Raw genomic sequence first — 22,503 nt, 5'->3', positions numbered from 1 at the left:
CTCAGCTTTCCTTCCTAAGAATAGCTTCTAGATCATCAGGTCCAGTGTCTCTGCTAAATTTCTTTCTATTTCCCAAGTTCATGACTTTAAGATGCTCTGCCTTTTTGGGTGCATTTCGTTCCCCTGCTGTAAATAAAACTCACTCACAGCTACTCAGTCGTCAGTGCCTGCACTTGGGTCCACACTCCTCACCACTTCACACATCTGCGTCAGCACCCGTGGCCGTTTTTTAGGTCTGCTTCTTCTTTTGTCCTCTTTCTTTCTCCAGTTTTGTCACATTTTTAAGGAGACTGCATACCATGTTGTGATATGCCAAGTTTTCATCTAACAGCTCTTTGGGAATCACCTTTGTTGGTGCAGAAATGTGTTTTTATGCCTGCCAAACTGTGCTATCTTAGGCATGTTTTAGCAAAAGGCTGCTAATAAAAAAATGATTATATGTTTTTTAAGATGTCTGTTACAGCTAGCCACAACAGTTGTTGATCCCTTGAGCATCAAGTGGCTTTACAGTCAAACAACATTTCAAGGACTGGACTAAAAATGAGTGAAAAGGCATCTCATGTCTAAAGGAAAACTTTTGTAAAAAAGACCCGTGTTCAAGACCTCTTTAAAAATCACAAAGTTTGTATATAATATATATAATCAATGCATTATCTTTACGGTTTACCTACAGACTTAAAGCAAGCACTAGACCTTTGCTTTTGTTTTTTTCAGATATTTACTATGTTTTCTTTCTTCTATCTGGTGCTTTGATATTCCTAGTTCCTAGCTTTTACAGTTTTATGCTGGTGCAAATCTTCATTAAATATTCACCCATCTAACACTTCTAGTTTCCTCAAAAAAAGTTGTGTGCAGCAAGTTGTGTGTACGTAAAACCTCTATGTAATCCGATGTAGTGTGAGTTTTCAAGAGTGTGCATTGATTCATGTGTACTGTGTTTGCATAGTGTGTGTGTGCATAGTGTCCACTCATAGTGTGTGTGTATATATCCCACTTCACTCAGTGTAATCTCACGATTCAGTGGTTCAGAAAAAATCTCCCTCTTTCCAATAAACTCTCCATTTTTTTTCTCTCTTTCTGTCTGTCTACCCTCCCTGTCAACAATAAATGAAGTGAATGGTTGTTGTTCAAATGAGGCCTCTCGCCACCCTCCTAAAACTCTACGGGTTACCACGGAAACGGCAGTTTATTGCTGATTGCAACCATTTCTACAATAAAGGGGCCTTATTCAAAACACTCTTTCCTCAACAACTGATTGTAAACTTCCTGAGTGTCTTTCTAAATCTATCAGACCTCTGTTTTTGACTTCAAGTTGCTACATGTCATTTTCACGCCTATGTTTATGTTCTCTAAAACATGTACAATGGATGACTGAACAGCAGGAAAAGTTCCTTGATTATGTTGACAGTGTAGGAAATCTCATCTTTTCATTGTTAAAACAACTTCATACATTTTAGACACATTAACAGCTATGAATGCCAATGTTAGTCTTTAGGTAGCTTGCTAATTTAATAATTCAATACTTGCTACACAGGTTGCAATAACAACACAAAGTCTATCCAGAGAGGCAAATCTGTGAATACTAAGTGAATATCTGCTCTCAAAAGAGAAGGGACATTCCTTTGAGGATACAGGTGTTGACATTTTGGTCAAAGAAGACAGACGGTTAAGAGAGGAGCACAACAAGACATCTATGCTCACCTGGAACAACCATCACTGAACGCACACTCACATCTTGACCCATGTGATCCTAACTGCTCACATATCTCTGTATCAGCTGCCAGAACTGAAGACGTTTCAGGTGTGATGTGAAACATCTTCTAGAACCTCAAGAAGTCCAGATGGCTTCAACTCAAACATTTAAGTCTCCAGTGACTGAGAACCTACAGACACCTATTAACACATTTAATAGCCTGTGAACAGCCCTGTTTGTGGGCAGCACATTTGAGGGATTTGCAACTGCAGGACTTCTTGTTTCTGCAAACCAATGTGAGGCGAAACATTTGTAGTGAACACCACACGGCTTTTGTTGGTCCATGGCTTTTTTGTTTTGCCCCCATCAGGTTGTAATTGTCATCCCTTGTATTGATACCCACTTTTCGTAAGTGCATCAAACAATGCAGTATCCACAGTCTCCAAAAAGACACAGCTATCAGAGCTGCTATAAAAGCCCTTAACCTTGTTTAATCATTGGAGGTGTCTGTGTTTTTATAACATTGTTAATTCCATCTGCAGTACAGGAGAAAATCATTAAACAATTCTTATGATTACTGGCAAAAAAAAATATGTTTTGTTTTTCACTGAGCAAAATTAGGTGCAATCAAATCTGCTAAGATTAAATGTTCATAAAAGCTGCAGATCATCTGTACATAATGAGCAAAGGACATGGAGTCTACTTGGCAATGCTCGTATAATGCAGAGTCAGTTGCAGGCAGCCGGCTGCCAAATGAGTTATCTCAGCAAGTAAGCTAGTGTAGAAGGCGTGTAAATCAAATAGGCAGTTTAGAAAACGACTGTCTACGTCCTCTTTTCTGACACACTACGGGCAAAACAGCTCATAAGTGAACAAGGATACAGACCATAATATTAGCTTTAAAGTCACTAGTGACATCACCAGCATTTTGAGCAATATACAGCAATATTTTGCTTTTGTTGGTTACTTTATTTTTTAGAAAGTTTTTGGGAACAAAATAAAACACTGCTATCAAAATCGTCCAAATGTTTCAGAGTTGACTTGAAATTAAACTTTCTTTGTCTTTTCATCTGTTAAACATTTCAAAACACATACGTTTACTTACCCACATCCTGATAAGTCCTTGCGCCTCTGTGCAGAAGTGGGTCAATCCGTAACAGTAACACCTGCTGCAGCCCAGCGGGTTTCGTAGGGATAACCCAAACGTGTCGGGCTTACAGTGATCGCAGTAGTCTCCCTCCACATTTTCCTAAAATGTGACACAGAAAATTAAAGCAACCTTTGAGCCAGTTTTTCTATGCATACTTTAAATGAAAACATTTCTTTAGGAAATACTTTAAATGACTCTTTTCTGCTTGAGGCTATAAAGCACATTTAGCTTAACAGTACTCTTGGGATCTAGTGTCTCACTCCAGAACATGTCAGCACGGCTGAAAGTCTAAACCCTTCAGATAAAAGTAGCAGTCCAGAAGTAGCCCTAGTTATGTGTTTACAGCAATTTAATGATTAATATCTTCTTAGATGTCATTAAAAGTTTAACTGATTAGTTTATATGCTTGCCAGGAAATGCATTTGGTGTCTTGGCTTCACTGGGATGGCAATAAGAATCTGGACCGACTGTTTACATTGTGAGTAAATAAGCTGAGACTCGACTGGTCTAAAATGGAATTGTGGACAGGGCTGTGCATTAAGCCTTCTCTCTGCAAAGGAAAGTTACAGTGCTGTCAACACAAAATCATCCAATTAATGTTGAGTTCTGTCAAAAAGTCCTGCAGGTTAGTGAGAAAGGACAGAGGAGGGAAGAGTGGGAAGGTATAGTCAGGAAGTGAGGACAACGTTAGGATTTCTTCATTAAAAGTAAATCATTATGTCACTATTGGGGGCTGTTTATCATAATCAACAACAGTTCTTTTTTGGGAGGGGGGGGGGGGGGGGTTGTATCACAAAAGAAAGAAAATCCCACTGCATGCTCACATACAGCAATACCTAAAAATCCACACATGCCCACATTTGAATTACTGTAATTAATGCTCATAACTGTATTATACTTTATTCAGTCCCTGTACAGTCCCAAAGGTAGGTGCACAGTGACAGTTTTATTTCCTTATATTGTTCTTCAGATTCCCTACAATTGTTAACCTAAATGCACTATATACTGTACTTCCTTACTTTTTAAAAAAAACTGTACCCAAAGTCATTAGTGTTGTTTTCCTTCACTGCTGACACACTGATCTCTTGTATGTCTTTAGTCTTCAGAAAGTGGAATACAGCTCAGGTATGATATTCCACATTGGTGTTGGAGATATTTTATTAGTAGTTAGTGGTAGCAGTTATTAGTAAGTTGTGGATAGCGCAGTGTACTTAGCTGTGGTCTGCTGGTGGAGCAACATCAAAGCTTGTGTGACCAACAGACCAAATAAACTGATCAGGGGAGCTCTGTGATTGGCTGCAAATTGGACACTTTTTTAAGCTGTGGTTGAGAGGAGGTCATGGAACAAACTGTTATCCATCATTGATAATCCTGCACTGCACCTTTTGCACTGCTTACCAGACAGGCAGCAGAGCAGCTTCTATAACAAGGACACGTATCGGAAATATTTCAGAGCAATAATTCTTTACAATGCTATTTTATTACTTTAAATGCTGTAGATCAGTGGACCAGTGGACAGAAAACATGCATGCATGCTCCCCTTCATGCAGGGGAATATTCTTGACTTGATGTGCAACATTCATCATGTATATCCTGAAGACTTTTCTACCAGATTGTTCATTAATGTTTATCTCCGCCTGCTTGCTTTATTAAAAAAATATTTTAGATTGCAGCAGCTTTTAATTTAGGGGTTAGTAAGTTATGACATGATTTCATTTAAGTTTTAATGTTAAAGCACAAAATTGAAGAGCAGTGATGTGCCTGATGATATAACGCAATGTAGGTAGATCACATGCTAGGCAGAGAGGTACACATTAACATACAGGACGTCTACATACAGGAGACGGGTTACTAATGACCGAGTGATTGCAAGTCAACCTCCTACGTTTTCAGAGAGAAGATGACACTCAGTAATGTAAAGCCTCATTACATGCCATGAATCAGGTGGTATATGTGTGTGTATGCGCGAAAAGTTTGCATTTTTGCGTGTGTCATAATGTGATCAGTAAGTGACAGCAGAGATGAAAAGTGATGCCAGTTGGACCAGTCTCTATCAAATATGTGAAAGTGTGTATCTTCAGCAAGGTAATGATGAAAAGAGTGCATATGCAGTAATGCGATCACCTTGTCAACGTGACGATAAGAGGTGTAAAATTTAAGCTTTATATGTGTGTAACTCCTGTAAAAATGTGTGTGTCAGGGTTTTTCAAGGACACAGAGAGAGATGATGGTGACGGATGAATCAAATTTCAGTTTTCTCAGGTAGAACATTTAACTACTCTGACTGTAACTCAATTTCTGTCTCTCTGACACACAGACAGGACAAATCTAGGAAACATCAGATGTCTACAGTTCACACATACAGATGCTAAATTAGAAGCAGTGCAGGGATAATGCAAGCATAAGTATTCATCAAGTAAAGAGTAATTACTACTGCACTGAGACAATTTCACCATGATCAAAAAGACCCCTCTACCGGGATTAAGAAAATGTTTCGAATTAAGAAAATCGAGTTAAAGCTTAGTAATTTTGCCACATTGTGTCTTGTGGAAAAAATATGATTTCAAAGATAGTCAGAAAAACAACATTGTATATTTTTCAGGTAAATATGAAATTGCTATTTCCAACAAGGGAAACAAGGGTTGGTGCTGGAAAGTGGTAGAATCTCACCTTCTGTGGCAACACTATTTCAGTGAGTATCAGTCAAAGTGAAGAGTACCGCTGACGGACACATGACAAATTGGGAAATATAAAGGAGGGTGTGGTGGGGCGTGATCTGAGTTATTCTTTGTGCTTCCTGGTTTTCCCCTGGCTCCCAGCAGTTTAGATTTATGTTTTACCTTTTGACCTTTCTTTGTTTGGGACTTATATAAGCAATAAAAATTAACTTCCCATTTATTCATTCTGCCTCTGATGTCCTGCATTTGAGTTCTGGTCTGCAAACCATGACAGTATCTTTATATCTGTTAGTGTACAAGGTGTGATGACAACGTTTTGGGACCCAGGCCATAAAATTTATCTGATCTCTCTTCCAAGATTATCTTCACACACACACCACAACTATTTTTAGATCACTTCCTGGAGGTTCTGCTCTGTCCTTTCGCACTTTTGCAAGTTTTCTGGCTCATTTCACTGAACTTTTTGATCACACCTCATACGTTTGCATGTATGTCTCTTCCAGTGTATGGAGGTCATCGTGCGCAGATGTCAGTCATACTCGGCACGGTGACATTTGCTGGAATAATTACATACAAACAGACGCGCACACATATACTTTAAAACACAAACATGGGCAGGCTCCCCACAGAGACAGAAAGGACAGCGAAAGCATGCGAATTAGGTTTTAAATCTGCACTGACATTTAAAATCTAACCTATCATCTCTGCGAGGAGTCAAAATAATAAACAGCACATGCTTTTTCTCGCTTTCCCATAAAAACATTCACTGGACACTGCCAGTATCTTGCCAGAAAAATAAATAAATGAATAAATGAATGAATAAAATAAGCCTTTAACATAATGTGAAAAGGTGGCTGTTACCTTGCAGCTACATTTTCCTGTTCGATCTGCACAGCCACAGGCTCCTCTCTCCTGGTCGCAAGTCTGGCGGTCCGATCCTGCGATGTTGCACTTGCACTGGACGCACTGTGGGGGAAAAAAACAGCAAGTTTTTGCTATCAACAACATGACAGGCCTTAGAGGAGGGAGCAGAGTGTGTCCTAGCTTTATGCTTCACTAAACAACTTCAAAATGAAAATGTTGCCATTATCTTCTCACTCCAATGTCAACTGAGAATTTCAGACAAACACCAGAACCAGAATTTTTCTGGTTTGAAAAGTTCCCAGGTTTGAAAAGTGTAAAAAAAATAACTGTTTTCTGAACTTTTTAAAGAGTGTCTTCCTTGATTGATTCAGTAACCGTGCTAAAAACAAAACAACTCCTCTATCATAAGCTACACAACAAAGCCAAATGACAAATATAAGATTATGTATAAACTTTCAAAGTCTTATCAAAGAAAGACTGAAACAAAACAAAAAATTGGCAACAATGTCCATTTAAGCTTTGATTAAAATGTCACTCTATATTTAAGCTATAGGATGTAATATCAGCATGTCTTGAAAAGTTTGGCTCTGCCATAAAAATTATCTGGCTTTGATGAAACTGTTGGACTTTTATAAATAGGAAAGGAAACAAATGCTTTTATTCAGGTTTTCAGTGCTCATAAAATTAATGACAACAGCATCGTCATGTCTATGAAAATCTATTTTGCTTGGCCAACTATAGCTACAAACATTATCAAGTCCTAATGACTGAATCCCCGTAGGGATTCTCTCCAGTGTCTCGTCTTTCATGTCAGCAGAGATAAAAGCGACATTTATGACAATATGAGAAATATTAGCAGCTTTAATCTGGACCATTTACCTGAGGAAAGTCTCTGTATCCAATCTGGCATTCATTGCATTTATCTCCTCTGAAGGAGTCGTGACAGTTGCAGCAGCCTGTGTTTACGTTGCACTGCTGGGTCACTGAACCGATCACATTGCAGCCACACTCCTACATATAAACACACACAAAAAAAACCCAAATTTTATTCAGACATGAAAACATCAAAGAAAAACTTTGTATGTTGTAAGTAACTCAAACTTGTATCTTAGTGCAACGATGCAGTCACAGTTTTGTGTCCACAAAGTGAGCATGACAACTTTACATGTATGCATGAGTGGAGAGAAGAACCTCCACTTGTCAGTGGACATCAATCAGTGGACATTATTGCATAATGCCATGTTCCCCTAATAGATGTTGCAATTAAAGATGAAAACACCACAAATAGTAGATATTTGTTTTGCATGCTCAGAAGCAAAGACTGCAGATGGACAAATATCATCAAGTAAACTATGTCTCTGCTGAAATGAGAGGAACTACGACAGAATCACAGCAAGACTTTCAACTCCGAATCAAAATTTCTTAAATAGGAAATCCTGATCTACTGACCCAAATTAACACTGTTAGAGTTAATAACCCAATATTCAGTAATATTTTATGAGCGGATGCGTGACTATTTTTTTGTTTTGAGCATCTCCACATGACCTTGAAATTAACTTTTTTTTGCTCACTCTGTGTTTTCCTTCCTGTTGTGCTTTTACTGAGACCTCATTGACATCTAGGTTGTAGCTTTGTGATTTTCTTTGTTTTTTTTATCATGTAGATTTTTCTGATTCCTCTTCTCTTAGTTGTCCCGGCGTACTCCTGTGGATTAGGTTGAAGCGTCTAATTACTAGTAGCCTGTTCCTGTTTCTAATAGTTTACTGTTATCGCTGCCTCACGGCTCATTGGTCAAATAGTTTCAGAGCAAAATAACACCTTCTAAAGCACAAAAACAAGATAAAGAAAAAAGCTGAGTAAACCAACACAGTAATAGAAAACAAAATGCCAAAGAAAGGGAGCATGTAGAAATCAGTTGAGTGAGGAATAAAGAACTGAAAGCAGGTTATCACAAAAGAAAAGTGTGGAAACAAGGCAAGGGTAGTCCAAAAATTACCTACATACACTATACATAACATAATAACATCATATACACAAACAATCACTTAACTTACATCTATTGTAAAATATTAATTAAACACCTACATCAGTGAGTACAGTGAATTTCTAATTTTATCAGAAATACATTTGAAAATATATCACAAATAATGATTACTTTTTATTAAATGCACAGGCATACCTGTTAGTTTCAGGTTTAGAAGTGAAAGTTAAAAAAATAAGTAAATAAATAAATGAACAAAAATGTGTTGTCTGAAAAATATTTTCTATAATTACAGAAGGCCCCAAGGTTGTGTAATGATAAAGCATTCTTCAGTATCCTTCATATTTCTGTTCCATGTTCAATAACCCATTCATTATGGCATGTGGTGTCCGTATGTACACTCATAAGTGAGTGTCCTTTGATGTGGACGCTCACTGTTCAGCCTACCTTGCATCCAGTTACGATGTCATGCCCCCAGTGGTTGGGAGCACAGCGATCGCACCTCTCACCGATTGTGTTTGGAGGACAGATGCACTGCCCAGTGTTAGCATCACAGTTGTTCCCCACATGACTGCACTGACATGCTGTAAAAGAGGCAGAAAGGTAGTTAAAGAGAATTTAAAGCAAAGAGAGGTGAGCGAGCATAGCAGTTGAAAAAAAAAAATCAGCTGTCTCAAATGCGAGTGTGTTTGTTATCAACAAATTTTGAATTTTAAAGGCCAGTTTAATAATGGCTGGCATGAAGAAAAGAGCTTTGGGGTTGTTTTTAGAGGGAAGAATTTGTCCTTTGTGGTAGTAACTGCTGCAGAGGATACACACAGAGACTCATAAGAGACAATTACTGTTGTGGTAGGTAAACATAGCTCTCTAATGTTAACTCACCTGGCTATTTGGGCAACTGACATGAGTGTAACTGTGTCATTTATGCAAATTCAAGAGAAATACAACATTAAATGCACATAAGGAAAACATTTTCCTAAATAAATAGAACATACTGAAATTTTACAGCACATACCTTCACTTTCTATTCTTTTTAGGGGTTACACTCTGACTTAATTGGCACACAATAATTCTGTCTCCACTTCCAGCTCAAATCACTGATGTACAAACCTTGACCTTTAATTTGAGGTGCGAATAGAAACGCGTGCTTGTTCTTACATCCCATTGGGTTCGGACCTTGAATCACCGCTACAGGATGAAGACTGGCATTCGGTGTGGAAAATTAATTAACTGGAACCCTCACAATTTTACACAGCACCAGTCACAGAGTGCAATAAGGGAAACAGAAGTTAATATAATAAATGTAAATATATATTAGACAAATTGATAAACTAATTGAAGAATGGCTCATTGAACATGCATATAGAGTTATGCAATTTGCATAAATACACACACACATACAGCTAAGGTTTGGTATGTCGTGTGTCCTCATGTCCTTTTCTTGTTGTTTTTTAAATCAAGCATTTATTGATGAACTGCACATTAAAATAGATATTCCAGTAAATTTGACTAATATTTGATTGGATAAACCAATGTAAGCTGGGAGAGGCTTCGGCTACCAGTTAAGCAGAGTGGATGGATGGATCTATTAAACATTGTCTCCTATAAATATCCTAGACACATAATTTTTATTTGCTGTTTTCCTTATTGACCAAACAGCATGAATAACAACTCTTTTCTTATTGTGTGTGTGTGTGTTCACTCTTTAAAGACCTTCAGCAGCTAGTTTCTCCTGGCAATGTTTTACTCATTGCTTTGCGTCTCCCTTTCCTTCTTTCTTCTGTCTTTCATTTGTTCCTTTCATTGTGTATTTACAGGTATAGATTTTTTTGGTTCCATCTCAGGCCTTTTGCCTGAGGGAACTGCTTAGCTGTATATAATACATGTCACGACATAAAAAAGTACATGAGAACAATTGCAGCATATTATAAAATGCTGTCTGGCTTTGAAAGTTCAGGTGTGGCTGAACACTGTATAATCACATTCATCTGAACCTGGAATAAAAATGCCCATATTGACAGTATATTGCGTTTTAGTAAAGTAAATTGCAGCGTAGCAGAAAGCAGCAGCTCCAATTTATTACTTTTTGTTACGATTTACATATTTTTTCAGGCTGTTTTAACTCTGCCTCTTCTTGTGCACAACAGAAACAATACTTGAGGGCAGAGAAGGGATAGAAATGTGATTTCTTTATCTTAGTTTGTTCAAAATTCAAATTAAAAAGAAAAGAAGAACAGAACGGTAATTTAAAGAGGATTTTTTGAGGGGGAGGATTGCTGACATTACTTTTGCTACAAATTCCGAACTTGCATTTGTTGACTGAAATGAGAAAAAGCCCTCTGTGAAAAGTAGACAAAAAATTCTGTACTTACGCGTGCACCCTCCCTCCTGAAAGTTGAAATATCCTCGTGAGCACCGGTCACATTTGGGTCCGGTGACGCCAGGCTGACACCGACACTGACCGTTTTCATCACAGTCGAATGACTTGGAACCATATGAATTGCAGTGACATGGAATGCAGGCTCCACCTGTGGTAAGGCCATGAGTCCCAGCCTGGAGAAACACACAGACCATTGGCATTGAGTTAGTGAGCTGAAATGAAAAAGTATAAACTGATCCGGGATAAACAAATGTCAGACACGCTCAAATTCGGATAAAGCGGTTAGAAAAACAGACAAGACTTTTTAGAAGACTGGAAAAATATAAAGACGGGAAAAACTGAGGAAATAATTGTAGAGGCAATATTACTTTTCCTTTTTGTTGGTCATCTTTATAAATATATAACGTTGGATATAAGTATTAAAGACCATATAATAGATATCTCTTTGGCAGATGGTCACCCCTCCCTGGTTCTTCCTGTTAAAAGGGAGTTTTTCCTTCCCACTGTCGCCAAAGTGCTTGCTCATAGGGGGTTTGTTGGGTTTTTCTCTGTATGTATTATTGTAGGGTCCAGCTTAGAATATAAAACACCTTGAGGTGACTGTTGTTTTGATTTGGCGCTGTATAAATAAAATAAAATTGAATTGAATCTCTTTAGAAAAACGTTCTGTTTGCTCAAGCCAGTTGAGGGGCAACCAGTAAGAAGAAAGCAAACATTTATGAACGGATCATTAAAATATTTTTTAGACATATGATACAAGCAGCTAAATAAAGGTCCAAAATGAAATACATAACTATATATATTATGTATTTTTTACTATGAACTATTCAAAGCAAAGCAGAGTAAAATTTGTCTGTAAATTAGCAAAATCAGTCACCTTTACTTTCTATCAGTCTTCAGCTTAGAGGCCGCCTAAAAACCGCTATAGATCTCTGAAAGCTATCTGACATTTCCATGCCAACTAAACTGTAATATTATATAAAGCCTGACTCAATATTTTTTAATCAAAGGTATTTTTCGGGAAAAAAAGACAACAAAAAAGAAAAAAAGCTCAACTAAAAGAAAAAAATAGCTTCATTAGTGTGTCTACTCTAGAAAAACAACAAGAACAAAACAAAAAAACATCATGAACATCATAATTTGCAAAAACTATTGACATTTACGACGCCAATTTTCAGCCCCAACAAACATCTCGAGTTACCCAGAGGGATGACATTTTACTGATTACATTCAGAATTAAAAGAAACACACACACAGAGGAACAGCCATGCTCATAAAACCCTTATATATAAACTTGTCTTCCGTTGCCGTGCACTGCTTTAAAACCAAAACCACAATATGTTTAACCAAGAGAGTTTATCTCGAAAGCACATCCATGCTACTAAAAACACACCACTGCCATCCACATGCAGCGCGTGTTACCCGTGCCTTAGGCCTATATGCGCCCCTGGGACAACCACCCGTGCGGGATATTCCCCCCCATCTCTGCTGCGCAGAGTCCACTGAGATGCGCTCCACGGGCCGCCGTGTCTCCCGCCTTTCGTAACCTAGGCGACGGAGATCACAGCGTCGGCCCACGAAGCCAGGGCGACAGATGCAGCGGCCTTCGACGTCACAGCGCTGAGAAATAGATCCGTAGGGGCTGCAGCGACAGGGCATGCACTCCTGATGCTCAGCATCCCACCAGCTGTTAGGCTGGACCAATCAGAATACAGATAGTGGAGGATAGATAGACAAGGAGGAGTAAGAAAGCAGGGCAACAAAAACAGTGGAGTTAAAAAGAAAATTAAAAATTAAAAATTACACTGTCGTTGTGTTGTGTGGCTAACTGAAATACAGGGTAACACAAGGTTAAATATTGCAAATACTGTCAATGCAACTGCAAACCAATTCTTGTGAAAAAGCTTTGCATGTGGGTCTTAGGTTGTGTTAGAAGTAAAAACTGTGTAGGTGCTGAGAAATTGCAGAAACAGGTTAACAATGACATATAAGCACCTAAAGGTCACGACTGCCTTATAATACCTCATTTACTGTGCAGCAGCAGACACATTAATCAGCTTTGACCTGTCGGTACTCTGTATACCAGTGGGTAAAAACACATTATATGTGATGAAACAAGCAAGATAAATTCAAATAAAAACACAGATGTGAAATACTCAAGACTAATACTGCAGAAAGAAAAAACAGAAGATTAAAAAGAAAGAGAGATAGAGCTGGAAATAATTAAAGTCTACAAGTCCATCAACACAAACCAGGGATGTCAGTATAGAAAACTTTACACTTACCCTGCACTTGTCACACTTCTGTCCAAGCACATTTTCTTTACAGTGGCACTCTCCAGTCTCCTGGTTGCAGACCTCAGAAACAGACCCATTAGTATGGCACTGACACGCTGCAGGAAAGGAAAAGACAGGAGAGACTGAGAACAAGCATATTTAACAATAACACATGTTCTGAGTGCGTTTATCTAACACTATGGTGGGTCGGATAAGAGGTCCTGCTTAAGGTCTTCTTTTCAGGATTAACTGCTGATATCCACTTGGTCACTGCACTTCTGAGAAAATATTCTGTTGCTCAAATATTTTTTGTAGTCTAGTGGGTTGAATGAATTTTGCCACTGTTGTCTGCATTTTTCAAAATTCTCAGTTAAAAAAAAAAAAAAATTTCAAGCACCTATTTGAGCACCTCTCAATTGCAAAGAAAAAAAGGATTGCACGTAGAATTGTACACATTCTATTTTTCTCTTATATACTGCATTTCTGTGTATTTTTGTCTCAATCTCTGTGCCTACATCCCATTTTCCTTCGAAAATATAAAGACATAAGGGACTGATCAAGACTTTTGCACAGTACTGCATAAGAAATTCAAGATATAGCACATTTTGTTTCCACAAAATGACTTTTAGAACCTTACTCCTAATACTTTGCATGAATGTAATTTTTTATTTATGTCCCGATATCCCTACTGAGATAATAATACATAAATAAATAAAATGTGCTTAAATCATTACTCAAATAAATAAAGTAAATAAAGACACACCTAACCCATTCAACCACTTATCCATACAACTAAAAGCTTGAACATCACAGCTTGTATCAGGTAGATGGGCTGTCAGAAGGAAATGCGTATCTGCTTAAAAACACACATAACCACATCCATCTGTAAACACACCCTGCAATTAACAACACACATCACATTCGACAAACACCAGTGGGTATTTGTAGTTTGTGTTGCCTTCTGTCATGCTGTCCTCTTAGATATAAAAGAGGAAGAAGGACAGACATGACTGTGGGATGGGAAATTGCGGTGAGAGGCAGGGGTTCACAACAGATGCCCCCACAAAGAGATAGAGAGATGGAGAAATACACACAGATATGCAGAAACATTCATATGATACATAACGGACATTGCAGAAAGCCATGCACATGCACACCTGCTCAGCCACATACATGCAGATGTAAATACACACATACGGCTGATTAAACATGCGAGAAAACATGGAGGAGTAGTTACTGTGCATCTGGCATCCAAAGTGCCAGTGTAAAAGTGCATTCTTCCCCAAAGAAATGCCAGTGTTTGGTACTATGAAAAAAATCTGGAATATCCCCTGTAATTTTTACCATGGACACCATGCCCTATAACTTGCAATAGTAAACGTTGTTAGCCATCTCCAACAATTCCTTTACTCTGTCCTTGTTTTTGAACTAAGCATCACACGTTGTCCTTTTACATCATCTTTTAATAATTTACCACAGCCTCCAATGTGCATACTGGGTATGTGTCCAGGGACTCAGTTGGGGTGCCTATTCATGAGGAAAATGAGACCAAAAAAAAAAAAAAAAGACCAAAGAAGACCAGAATTGTATTATCGTAAATATTAGATCTTGAAACCTTGTATCTGTATATCTTTTTTTCAAAACAATTACATAATTGGGAGAATACAGTAGTTTACCTGCCCTTTCTTCTCTATACTATTGAGGCTAGTTGTCACGGACCCAGCTCCGGGGACTCAGGGTCCATGGGCAGTGTGGACTACTGTTATAAAATATTGCTGTGATTTTGTGATGTGTGTTGTCAGCACTGCTGCTGTTCTTGTGATTCCCCGTCCTGGTATGTATAGGCAAGTGGGTGTGTCTGTGAGTGTGGCTGAGTACTGGGTTTCAGGTAGGCCTGGTGGGCGTGTCCTATCTAGAGGATGGCCACACCTGAAGCAGATGATGACTCACACACCTGCAGCTAATGAAGCTAGTTGGGGAGCTTCTGAAGACGGTGGCTGAGCGGTCCTTGGCGTGGGATCGTTGCCTGAGACTCCACGTTAGTGTTATTAGTACCAAGTCCAGTGAGTGCGTGCCCGCGGTAGTCGAGTGTCCTGACAAGTTGCTTCTTTGTTATTTTTCTCCAGGAAGGAGCAGGGAAGACAAGAGCAGCGAGCACGGGTGCGGGGACACACAGGAGCGGAAATGAGAAAAAATGAATGAAAAAACCATGACAAGAAAAAGGAGGAAATGAGGATCCCTAACTTTAATAAAGTTGCCATTTTTATTTTAAAAATTCAGGATGAAAACATTGCCCTTAACTTTAAAGTTCTTGAAATGCTTGGTGTGATAACATGAATGCTAAAGTTAGCGAGCTGCTAAGCTAAAGGTTAGCTGCTAAGCTAAAGGTTAGCTGCTAAGCTAAAGGTTAGCTGCTAAGCTAAAGGTTAGCTGCTAAGCTAAAGGTTAGCTGCTAAGCTAAAGGTTAGCTGCTAAGCTAAAGGTTAGCTGCTAAGCTAAAGGTTAGCTGCTCACAATCACCATAAATCTATGACCTAAAGGTTTGACTCGATCAAAACCAGGCTGCCCTCACAACCGAAGAAGAAAGTATCCAAAAATATTTCTGTTTTACCTGTATTATTATTTTATATACTTAATTTTGGTTTTTGACAAAGAAACAATGCTTATTCTTTTTCTAAGCAAACACATCCCAGTGCTTTTCCTGATAAAAGCGCGCTGGGCTCTACTTCATTATTACTTCAGCTCTCATGTAGAAGCAGCATTGTGGTACTGTCAAGAGGTGCTGAAAGGAGGAAAAAGAAGAGGTCACCAGGAAATCAGACATAGCGAGAGAGAAAACAAAAAGGTGAGGAAAAGAGCAGAGTACACACAAAAGTATGTGTACTCATTTCAAACTATTTCATGTATGTTTGCACACATTCCTGTATGACATGTCTGATCACTGAAGAAAAGAGAAACAAGCCTGATCCTTAAAACAAGCTGGCAAAAGCCCATCAAACATCTGTGCCCAGGGGTCTGTAACTCCATGATCAAGGCATGACTCAAAATAACTAATGATTATCACCAATCCTAGTTTGATAACTTCTGTCCTTAATTAGCTTTGCCATTTATCATTAGAATAATGATATTAGTGAACATAGTGTTTATTCAATAATGCAACTAAAAAAAAATTGCATTTATCCATAAATGCACATCACTCCAAAGGGTTTTGCTTGCATGTGTGCTACATAATAATTTTAAAATGATAAACATGTAAATAAAAATGGGAATCAGAAAGCCTAAATGCTATGAATGCATGTTTTATATGAACTGCTGTGTAAAAGATGATGCAATTCCATCAATGAGGCATCCGGTTGGTCCCAAATTCAACCAGTTTTATCTGCACTACTACACGTAATATGTATTTCAGGGTTACAATCTCGAGTTTTTTGAGATTTTTGACATCAGATCTCCCTGCATCAGAGCTATACCAGGCATTTGGTTTAGATGATTATCTGCCTGACATTTCTACTTGAGATGGACCGATCCGATATTACATATCGGTCCGATACTGACATAAATTACTGGATTGGATATCGGAGAGAAATAAAAAATGTAATCCGATCCATTAAATATCAAAAAAAGCACCTCACAAAACTTGCGACATGGCGTAACTCTTCTCATAACCGTAGCACGTTGGTGCTCACGTGATAGAGCGGCTGTGTGTATTTGTACTCTCGCTACCAAACCAGCATTTCATCTCTGAGGAAGTGATCCCACAGAGAAGTAAAGCAAGTGTGTAAGTTCATCTCTGAATGTTTGTAAAGCATTCCCATGTTAAGCTTAACAACCGATATATGGAGCGACTACCTCTTCTCTCCCCCTCCCTCTCCTGCTGCTACTTCAATCATGAAACTGATTAATGATCAGCTGAGCGGCTTTTCTGTTTCGAGTCTGTCTCTCTTCTTTGTTTTTGGCCCACTTTGCACCAGAAAGAGGAAACCAGCGGCTGAACAACAGCAGCACGTTTAAGCTTGATAAGCTGTTGTTAGAATTTATTTACTTTCTACACCAGGATCCTTTTCTACGTAGCTGACGGCTGGTAACTGTGCAGGGGCGGATCTAGCAAAGTTTAGCCAGGGGGTTCGATAGGGCATGAACAGGGAAAAGGGGGCACAAAGACATACTTTTCTTTCTTATTCTCATTTAAAATGTCTAGCTTTTAATAAATAATTATCTGAATCTTACACCCAAAGTTTTAATCTGATTTAAATGTATAGAAGTCCATTACTGTATATAGTAACTGTTAAGTCTAATATACCCTAGTAAGCTATAGTACTTTTTCCTTTGGGAAGATACCATCTGTGCAGTCTGCAATTCTGTTGAAGAAAGATGTTCAATCTATTTAATTATTCTTGAAAAATAATTTATTTCTGTGCAATTTTTTTCCAACCTACATCAAATTAAAGTTGATTACGTTGATTAAGCATCATGAAGTGGGGGGTGGTTCCCTATTTTTTTTTTTTGCCGGGAGTTTGCAACCCTATTAGTTAGGCTGCTTACTCTTTAAAATACCAGAATAGGGAGGATGGAGTAGGTTTAAGTTTATTAGATTGATCAGTATTGCTGAACTATGAAATATTTTGGGTGCAGTGTATTTTATTTTATTTTTTTACATACAGGTATAACAGAATAGCTTTAGTGTTGTTGGTTTTTTAAACTTGAGTATGAACTTATACAAAATGCAGCAAGATATTAAAAAAACAGTTTTATTGATTAAAAAAAACACTATATCGGATTCATATCGGTATCGGCAGATATCGGTATCTGACATAAAAAAGTGGTATCGTGCCATCTCTAATTTCTACAAGTCTTTATCTAGATGATTTCCACTGAGTGCACATCCTGTTTTCCACCAAAGCCACATTTCCTTTTCATGGTACAGTGCAGCAAGCACTACTTTAAAGGGACTTCTACTGACCACTGAGCACATGAAGTGGTGGCATCTGGGGTTAAGCTGTTTGACTGACTCAAAGAAAAGAAAAGTGTTTCTCATTTCCTTTTCACATCTAGAGCTCAAGATGGGAGTCTAACTGGAGAAATTCAAGCCACAAACCCCTTGAAAGAAATCATTTGCAGGTACAGTAGTCTCCACAGGCAATCTCCAGAAGTCAAGTAAGCATAAGGCAGGGAAGTCTGAATCTTACACATGTTGGGGCACTATTAATGTACATGTAAAAAAAAATAACTGGCTAAAACATAGTCAGTCCAGACTTCTTACTTGTTTGAGGATTTTATATTCCTGTAGTATTTCTCTGGTCCCATCAGTCCCTTGAAAAGTGCCTGGGCCTCTGCACTCAATAGTCCGTTAGGAGTGATAAAATTAGAGTTGTGAGTTTTCCCAAAGATCCCTCAAGAGTTTATTGACCAACTGTTAGAAACATCTATGAAACATTCATTAAGTGTCAGATACACAGGAAGCGTAATTACGCCATTGAATTACCACATATTCACTTTGTTCCCATGGAAAAATGTGCGATAGAGCAATTGACATATCTTTTCTACAACTTTCAAATGAATTCCCCCCCCCCCCCCCCCCCCCCCCCATGTGAGAAATGGTCAGAGGAGTCCATTCTCTTGAAATTTATTCCTCAGACAAATTGGTTTGTGGTCAAGTTTGCTTGCAAAATCAAACCATTTTCAATTCTCCAACAGAATTCAAGCGAAACACTATTAAAGGGGGGAGACACAAAAAGGCTGAGGCGAAAATGGCTGAAGATGGGAACTCTGACATCAAAAGAAAAAGTAAAGGATTTTTACAGTCTAATAGTGCGCAAATGGACTCGGCCTGAACTCTCCTGCTCCACTCAATAAAATTCATTAAGACCGGGAGCAGCAGGGAGAGGGAAGCAGTCACAGAGAGAGAGAGAGAGGTAGACTGGCAGAAGAAGAGGGAGCAAGAGAGAGAGCTGTTGTGTTTTAATAATTCTTGGTGGTCTTTTGTCATTCATGCAGGATCAATAACAACTCTCCATCTCCCAGACACAAGCAGCCGATCAGCACTGTGGAAGAGCAATAGATCAGGCTGATTAATCAATAACCATTTAGCTGGGTGGAGAGGGGAAACAACTACAGAACAATGAACTATCAAATACACATTAATACCCTCTGTCAGCCTGTCTGCCTGCTTTTGTGCTGGGCTGACAGTTTTATCTGTCTGTTTATCAGTCTGCCTGTCTATCGCTCACTGAAGTGTCTTTCTGCTGATCTGTCTCCCCTACCCCACCCTCCCCACACCCACCTGCACCACTGTCTTCTTTTTTTCCCCTTTTTTTTAAAACAGCACAGGTTTTAATGAAGATTTTCACAAACAAGTGCCATCTGTATTCGCTGTCATCTCTTTCTTTCTCTTTCACTCTCACCACCTCATTTTTACAGGTATAGTGTTTATTTTAAATCTTAAACACAGCTGGGAATCAGTGGGCTGCTCCAACATCACACCTCCCACTAGCACAGCTGCTCGTTGATGCACACACACACACATACAGGCGCGCTCCAGATGGCGTACAATCCATTGAATGTTTCAGAGAAAGGCTTAAAAGTATCATTTAGCTAAAACTGAGTTTCATAAAGAAATTGTGTTCTACAGTGAAACACCCTGCTGAGACCCACAAGCTGCACTGCTGACTTTCTCTATAATGAAGGAAAACCAAATTATATTTTCCATCTTTAAGGCCCTGAGTGTTATTTTTTTATTGCAGGTTAAAATCGTTATGATAATAAACTCTTTACTGACAGATGGGTCCTGTCAATATGTCACTTTTACCAGGAGTCATGCTGGGGATGCGACGCAGTGGCTTGCAGTGTCTCTTTCTGACACTAGGAGTCACCAAAATGATCAATTTTGAAATTTTAAAAATGAGGGCTGCAAATTTATCATGTTTATACAAACTCTGATTTAGATAAGATTTTGACCTGCCTCTCGAGAGAATGAAAGGATGAGAACCTTGTATGGTGAAAATTGAGATTTTTTTGAAACATACAATGAAGTGCCACCTTAGTGGATAGCCAACGTAAACAAGGACCAATGTAACTTTTAGACAAACAACAGCTCCTGTGACAACAAAGCAATAGTTCAGTCTAAAAAAAGCAAAAAACAAAAAACAAAATCTTTTCAAAGTTTCAAAGTCTGCTCTGTTTTTTATTTGTCTGCACTGTAGCAACTACAAACTATCAAAGCTCATAAAACCTCTGCTGGGTTTGTTTTCCAGCGTGTACTCCAGAGCAGGTAATCTCCAGCACAAGAGGAACCTTCGAGTTATATGAGCGACGCAAGAGTGAGATGAATTCAGATTTCAGTGAGGTCCCATTGCGAAATAAACAGATCTGTATGTGATTTAGAATAACATGCGAAAAAATTTAGAACTGAGAATATTAAATTTGTGCTGTTTACACCAAAACAGAGGAATCAGATTTTTACTTGATGTCTGGATATATACACCAAGTCAGGGGTCCCTGTGGCTCTGGTAGTGGTCTATGGTCCAAATGTCCACGGACAGGATAATGAAATTCTAAAATTTCCCCTGCAAGTGAATATGAATGTGTGTGAGTAGTGCTTGCAGTGTAAATGCACTCAGACCCGATGCACGTGTGGGTTATATTTTTCCTCTAGACCAGAGCTTCACAAATGGTGTGCTGGGGTTTACCGGTATGTCTAAGTATGCTATGTTCATACTCTTTATGCACGGAAGGAAATAAAAAACATCTTAAGGCCTTCTGTCAAAGACAACTAGGTCAATTCATGCAGCTGCTGGATGGTGGGAATTACGAGACTGTGTCAGGAACAACCAGGTAACCAAATATCATGTTAGATGCCACAAGAAGAAGTGCCTTCGTCTGACTGTATAATCAAAAAAACAACTGATAAAATGTCACCGTGCAGACATTTGTGTGCCTTGGCCACAAAAAGTTTGAAAACTACTGAAATACTACAGCGATATAAACTAAAATACCTTCATGGTAAAAAGGAAGAACATTATCCTTCAGTTCTAAGGCTTTAGATATCAAATCAGATCTGATCCTTAGAAGCTCTTAATATTATTTATTTAACAAAAGCTAAGATAAAATGCAGAAGAACTGCCTGATTCCATGGGACTTAAGAGGGTAAGTAGCAGCTGAGTACAGCTAGTCAAATGCATTTGATTAATTGATCATCAGCAAGTGTGACCACTCCTATAAAAGCAGAGGTTTTGGCAGCTTGTTGGTTTGGAGCATTCAAGTGTGTGTTAGCACAATGCCAAAGAGAAAATAAATTATTTTAAAGAAGCAACTGTTGCTGCCCATAAATCTGAGAAGGGTTATAAAGCCATTTTCAAGCCATTTGAAATCTATCATTCGAAAGCGAGAAAGATTATTTACAAATGGAAAGATTCAAAATAGTCTTCCTTGGAGTGGATGTACCAGCAAAATTAGCTCTAGATCAGAGAGTGAATGTTTGATGCACAAATGATTAAAATCAAATGAGTAATTTCATTCATGAAACTGTCTGTATTTTATGTCCAAATTTAGAACTGCATCACAAAATAAGTACAAACAAATTATGAAGCTTTGGCCGTGTTAGAAAATGTAAAAATATCTTAAAACCGAATACTACAACTAGTATACACCATCACCACCACCACCACTACTGCTACTATTAATAATAATGATACTAATAACAAAATAAACATATCTATAATACTGATGTGAGTCCATCTGTACAACTGCTAAAGCCTGGCTGAAATTGGGCCATGCAACAAGTAAGAGACAAAGCTCAACAGAAGCATTTTTCCCATGACTGTATATCAGTTGCTTGATTTCTGTTTAAATTCTTGTCGTCTTACTTACGTTGGCAATCTTTTGCTATGATGGCGTCTCCATAATAACCTGCAGCGCAACTGTCACAAGCTTCGCCACCATAACCCTGGCGACACCGCAGACACCGGCCTGTATTTGGATCGCAGCTCCCAGGTATGGAAAGGTCCAGGTTGCCATTGCAATCACAAAGTCTGCAGGATCCCCCTGGTACAGTGGGCTGACCGTAGTATCCATTGGAACATCTGAGAATCAGTGGAGATACCAAGAGATGGATAAATCAGTTTCACATCATCTTTAACTGATCAACTTCCTGGGGGAGATGTAATAATAAGAGAATAAGGTGAAATATTTTGTACAATGCAGATAGAAGACATGCCAGTGAACCCACAAATATTTTTCTGCATCAAGGTTTTTGCAGATTTTTACTTGTAATCTGTCAAGTTTCTGACTCCTAGAGGTAGCATTAAAAAGCACCCCTGAGGATGACTGGGCTGAAACTGACTGTAAAAACTGTCACATTTTCTACATACCTACTCTTATACCAGCAGCAGAAGCTGTCTAACTATAAAATTTGACATACAGGAGCTTTTAAAATGCCTCAACCCTGATCAACATCCAAGCTTTACCCTTTCGAGCTGCACCAACA

The 22,503-nt window shown here is 38.6% G+C and overlaps 1 protein-coding gene across 1 annotated transcript in view; it reads right to left on the bottom strand.

Annotated features, from left to right (window-relative positions):
* Positions 1-22,503, bottom strand: part of lama2 (laminin, alpha 2) — a 222,311-nt gene that overhangs the window by 77,879 nt on the left and 121,929 nt on the right. Inside the window, exons 21-28 of the mRNA XM_087851825.1 lie at positions 21,888-22,099; positions 13,032-13,138; positions 12,175-12,441; positions 10,739-10,919; positions 8,814-8,950; positions 7,265-7,396; positions 6,383-6,487; positions 2,799-2,942 (exon numbers count right to left, since the gene is read on the bottom strand). Of these exons, the coding sequence (XP_087707951.1) occupies positions 2,799-2,942; positions 6,383-6,487; positions 7,265-7,396; positions 8,814-8,950; positions 10,739-10,919; positions 12,175-12,441; positions 13,032-13,138; positions 21,888-22,099 (1,285 nt within the window). The remainder of the gene's footprint in view (positions 1-2,798; positions 2,943-6,382; positions 6,488-7,264; positions 7,397-8,813; positions 8,951-10,738; positions 10,920-12,174; positions 12,442-13,031; positions 13,139-21,887; positions 22,100-22,503) is intronic.

This window comes from Neolamprologus brichardi, chromosome 15 (genome assembly GCF_056152115.1).
Source record: "Neolamprologus brichardi isolate AB-2024 chromosome 15, ASM5615211v1, whole genome shotgun sequence".
Classification (NCBI taxonomy): Eukaryota; Metazoa; Chordata; class Actinopteri; order Cichliformes; family Cichlidae; genus Neolamprologus; species Neolamprologus brichardi.
The sequence above is the reverse complement of the archived record's forward strand: the minus strand, read 5'-3'. Positions and strand labels throughout refer to the sequence as shown.